The sequence below is a fragment of the Montipora capricornis genome, chromosome 8 (assembly GCF_036669925.1).
Source record: "Montipora capricornis isolate CH-2021 chromosome 8, ASM3666992v2, whole genome shotgun sequence".
In the NCBI taxonomy this organism is placed as follows: domain Eukaryota; kingdom Metazoa; phylum Cnidaria; class Anthozoa; order Scleractinia; family Acroporidae; genus Montipora; species Montipora capricornis.
Window position 1 is genome coordinate 5,172,514 of NC_090890.1, and position 5,000 is coordinate 5,177,513.

At 39.7% G+C, this 5,000-nt stretch overlaps 1 protein-coding gene across 1 annotated transcript in view; it reads left to right on the forward strand.

Annotated features, from left to right (window-relative positions):
* The window catches only part of LOC138060446 (uncharacterized), a 19,135-nt gene that overhangs the window by 8,206 nt on the left and 5,929 nt on the right, over positions 1-5,000 (forward strand). Inside the window, exons 3-4 of the mRNA XM_068906225.1 lie at positions 1,682-1,862; positions 4,135-4,418. Coding sequence (XP_068762326.1) covers positions 1,781-1,862; positions 4,135-4,418 — 366 coding nt within the window. The 5' untranslated portion in view covers positions 1,682-1,780. The remainder of the gene's footprint in view (positions 1-1,681; positions 1,863-4,134; positions 4,419-5,000) is intronic.

Below are 5,000 nucleotides of genomic sequence, written 5' to 3' on the forward strand. Positions count from 1 at the left end.
CAATGTCTACCTGGCTATCGGGAATTGTTTTATCCAATTACGTTTCGTTCAATCCAAGTATGTCAATTGCTTTATCTTCCATGAAGACACACAATTCGTCATGATGGCAAGTTAGGCTACAGATATTAAGAGAAGCAATTTTAAATCCCCTCATTTTTGGTAAAGTAGGGAAGTTAGGGCTTAAGTTAGATGAATGTAAGATGCTATCCCTTACACAATTCATACTAAGATCATCATCCTGATTTAATGACTTGTCATTCTTCTTACTTGGTTCAAGTTATTGTTCCACAGTTGTTCTTGTTCTGTTCCATCATTTCATTGTGTTTCATTGGCCCTGAAAAGCCCCTATGGGGAGCGGTCAATTAAGTAAGTAATGTATTGTATGGCACAGATTAAAATATGGTAAGTCTCACTCCCAGCTAGTCTCCCTCGCAGCCGTTTTTTGGATGTCACGCAACGTTCCTAACTCCCAGCAGTCAATGGGTTAAACTATGATGTAAGTCAAGTAAAACTGCTTTTTACACTGTCAGAAATGTTGCCAACACCCCGAGTCTTTTAATAATAATTATTAAATTAAATTAGAAATTTTTTGATAGATGCTATCTTGCAACCCCTTGGTCGTAAAATTAGTTTGGACACTGAGGAACCCATGAACCATTCACAAAGAATCGCAGAGATGCAACTTCGTGTAACGATAGTATTGTTTAATGATGTAATGCACCCAAAGAAGGATTAAGGTAGTTGCATTGCAATAGAAAAAGGACAACTGAAAATCAAACTCCAGAGTTCATTTTTCAATTTATGACTTACACGTACAAGCAACAATCGGTCAAATTTAATGTCACATGTAGGGAAGGGCACTCTCAAGGAGCGTGCTCTTTTGTGTGACACTGGCACCTCATGTGAGATGGAACTCAACAAAGCTAATCTAAACCAAGCTGTACCTCTTCCCTACCTGAGAGTAAGACTTGTAAATTTTACCCTGGCTAACACCAGACGATTTTACTTTCCAATTGGGTGCGCTTTAGGCGTGAATGGATAAATTCAAGACTTTTTGGTATAAAGAAATGTTCACAATGACAAAAAAACATTTTTTTTGTTTTTGTGTTGAGTTGAAACTTTGTTTAGTGTAATTTGAATCGTCATAGATCTAGTAAAGTTAATGATTGTTTATATTCAATTGTCAATTGGGAGCTTAAGCACGCGATGTTTTGAGGCATGGATGGATACCGGAAGTGATCATTTTTCACGCAAGGACAGACAACTGTGGTCTCTCTCAGATTTTTTAACTAATCGTCTCTAATTGTGAAAAGATACTTAGCAGTGTGAATGTAGTAGTGCCAAGACAAGTTAAAAAGGAAAACAGCTAACATCCAGTTGCCGTCTGTGACTCTGCAATGTCATTGTGTGCTTCCTCCATCAATTTAATGTTTTCTCAATGTATTTATCTACAAAAGGTTAATTAAGCATCATCTCTGCAGCATTATTGCACTAGTATTGCTTCTTTGTGACTGTTGTGGGTGTAATAATTGTTTGGGATGCTTGAAATTTCATGTTGCGCGGCCTCAGACAAAAGAATGAAATTTAAAGAATTTCAAACACTTGCTCTTAACTTTAAGAGCTGGCAGAAGTGGCTGTTTGACAAAAATAGATCTGAGACATCATTTCTTTGCTGTTGAAGGAAATCGCAAGGCATCTGCAAGAAAAGGAATCGTTAAAATTGGAGCGTGCAAGGCAACGTCGTATAGAACGACAACAAAAGGAAGAAGCAGAGGGCAAAATGCTGAGTGAAGCTCTTTCAAAGCTAAAAGAAAATGGAAAAAATCGTGTGAATCATTTTGAAGTGGCTGAAATTCAGACAGGTTAGTCAAACTCTTCTAATCAAGAATCAACCCAAACAACCTTCTAATAATACTTCCAAATGTTGTTATCTGGGTAATAAATAATAGTACTTAGTTATAGGTGTTTGCTGGTGTCATTGTTACCCTGTCTAGTTTATGAAATGATGTCATTCTGAGCAGGAACAAAATAATTCCCGATCAGTGTCTACCGTGAAATTACAGTACTGTGCAACCTCTTTCGAGTCTCGAGTCTCGCGAGGATCGAGAAACGGCAGTCGAGAATCAAGCAGTTCCTGTTGTGATTTCATCGAGGAGCAATCTCGTACCCAGAGTCCTCGGGCTTTTTGGCCAGCGGGTGAGCGCCCGGAGAGACTTTTGGATAATCGATTTTCCCAGAAAACGTGGGTTCCGGTCTTATGACGTATGGTTGAGTTTAAAAGGAAGCAGAAAAGAGAAAACCGTTAACAGTAGAAATGGCGGATTGAAAGTGTTTGAGAAACAAAAATTTTAGCCTTGCACACAAAAAAACTGGAGAAATGATCATTGGCTTGCTGTAAGAGTAAGTGAAGATGAAACCTCTGACGCTTTCGGTGAGTGTATTTTTGGTGTTTCAGCGTACATTCCACCGTACAGAACAGGGGCACCCAACGAGAATATAGTTCAAAACCACTTAAACATAGCATTGTTAAACGTATTTTAGTATTTAAACGACAGATATAGGCATATTTTTATCCCCTAAAAGTTTTTCATCTGTTCGGATTCCCTAGCTGAAAGTCTAGTGATGCGAAAATTATAGGGATCAAAACTTACCTTTTCGAAAATTTCAGCCAGGGAAAAGGCTCCCGAAAATTCTAGGTGACCTTTTTAGGGTAAAAATCCGTTAGAAATGGGCAATTATGCCATGTTTTAGATGTTCGAAAATCCTAGGACAGGCAGGCAAGCAAGGAATTTTACAACAAATGTTCCGAAAAGTCTAGATCTCAAATCGTCTTCCGAACAGATATTTTCCGACAATTGACGTTGGGTGCCCCTGACAGAATGCAATGAGAATGCCATCGTGCAAGCAAAACGATCGACAATTTTTTTTTGTGGAAACGACACAAATGTCCTCTTCTTTTACAATTTGATGTTTCCGTAATTCCAGCATGAATGGCTTCGACAAGACCTTATTCCACGGATTTCTCCTCAAAGAGACTGATGTAATGTTTTCCTACGGTACTTTTGCAACAGCAACAGTAATCACTTTTTAGCAGTTTTAGCAGCGTGGGAAAATTCCCGTGCGGTATATGACATAATTCAAAGCTCGTCGTTTTATTATTTTTGTGATTTATATATTTCTGAGGTAGAAAAAATCAATCAGCACTGAAACTTGTTTTAGATTTTGAATCTCCCTCCAAATTCTGGGGCTTCCGAATTACTTACCGACTTCCTGTCGGACTGCCATTGTTTCGCAAGCGGCCAATCAAAAATATAGTTCAAATCGATTATCCCAGAGTCTCTCCGGGCGCTCACCCGCTGGCCAAAAAGCCCGAGGACTCTGGGTACGAGATTGATCGAGGAGTAATGCTTTCGCGAAAGCTGAATTGATTATGAATAACTGACAAGGTTTCCCGTCCGTGATTTTGTGAGAATCAAGTGTCGAGGATCTAGTTTGATTTCGAGTGAATCAAGTCTCGATTCTCGAACTGATTTTTGATCCTCAATTCTCGTGATGATCGAGTCGAGACTGTCAACTTACTTTTGCATGGTTCTGTACTGTAAATTCGAACTGGGATACAGGAGAGGGTCTCTGCGGTAGGGGCAAGACATTGGCAAGACATTGGCAAGGCATTGGCACAGCGAGGCTCAGAGTACAGTAGTTTCCATGGTGGCCTTCCCCCCCTACACCTTCAATCTTAGACAAAACTCTTGGGAAAAATTCTAGCTTTGGCATCATTTGACATGCACTCACAAAGTATATCCGTCCTTACCCCTCTTCCCCCTTATTACCAATGTTGTAATAATGAGGCAAAATACTGTGCAAGCCTTTGGCCGTTTTTTTAACCAACATTGGAATGTGGGGGGAGCTGGGGAAGCAGGAAGAATTTAATCTTAATCACTGACAAATCAGAGTGCCACATTTTCCCAACGAGTTTTGTACAAAATGGTAGGTAGGTCTCATTTTGCCACTGCTTACTTTGCACTTTTAAAAACTTTTTAAAATCACTCTTTAATACTTTTAGGTGGTTTTACTGTAGCAGTGCAGAGATTTTAATGCTAAGATTGTATTACATTGCATTAAATTTTGTCACAGCACTGGTTCCTGTGGGTTCTAGAGATCGCCCAGTGCATACAGATGATACGAAACCTCATCAGAAACTATCAGCAAAAGGTAGTAACAGTAGCAGAGGATCTGATAATGGCAACAGCATGGGAGAAGGAACTGTCGTTCAGCTGCCGCGACCGGCTGAGGGAGGACGCCTTGAGTGTGACAGGATTATTATGGATGATGGAACAGCTATTCAATTCTTTGATGAAAATGACGATTCAGGTGTGAGGGAAAAAGCCCACCGAAGATCAAGAGAACGACAGGATGAGGTGGGAAATTCTGATGAGTGACTGGTTCAACAAAAAAGTTTAAATATAGTGGCTGGTATTGTTTACAGTCATCACCTTGCACTCAGTGTCGGTCTCCAAATGCAGTATCACGTCATTTATATGTAAATACTACAACTTCTACCATCCAACTTTTTTTCTCCTTAAAATATGTCTTAAAATATGTTTTCTGTGTGCCTATTACGAGTATATGAGACCATTTCTTCGCAACACGATGATAAATGGGTGGCAAAGGGGCAATTTCAGCTTCAAAGTAATCTTTTTCCGGGAAAGGACTGGGGCGAGTTCCAAACAGCACCTTAACTAAGAAGAATTATCATGATTGTACTTGGAAGCTCTTGAACAGCAAAAGCGGACATTGTTGCCTCTCTTTAGATGGCCAGCGTGAAATGCCATCATCTCCGAAGTCGCAATGTTATGCGCAGTATGAGATGCGCGGTGCAAAACAAGGGAATCTTCTTAAGCCAATCATTAAGGGCGACAGCTCGTGTTTTTAAACCCGATAAAACACTGCTGCGAGTTTTTTAAACATTTCTTAGAAACCCACCTTTTTTACTGATATTC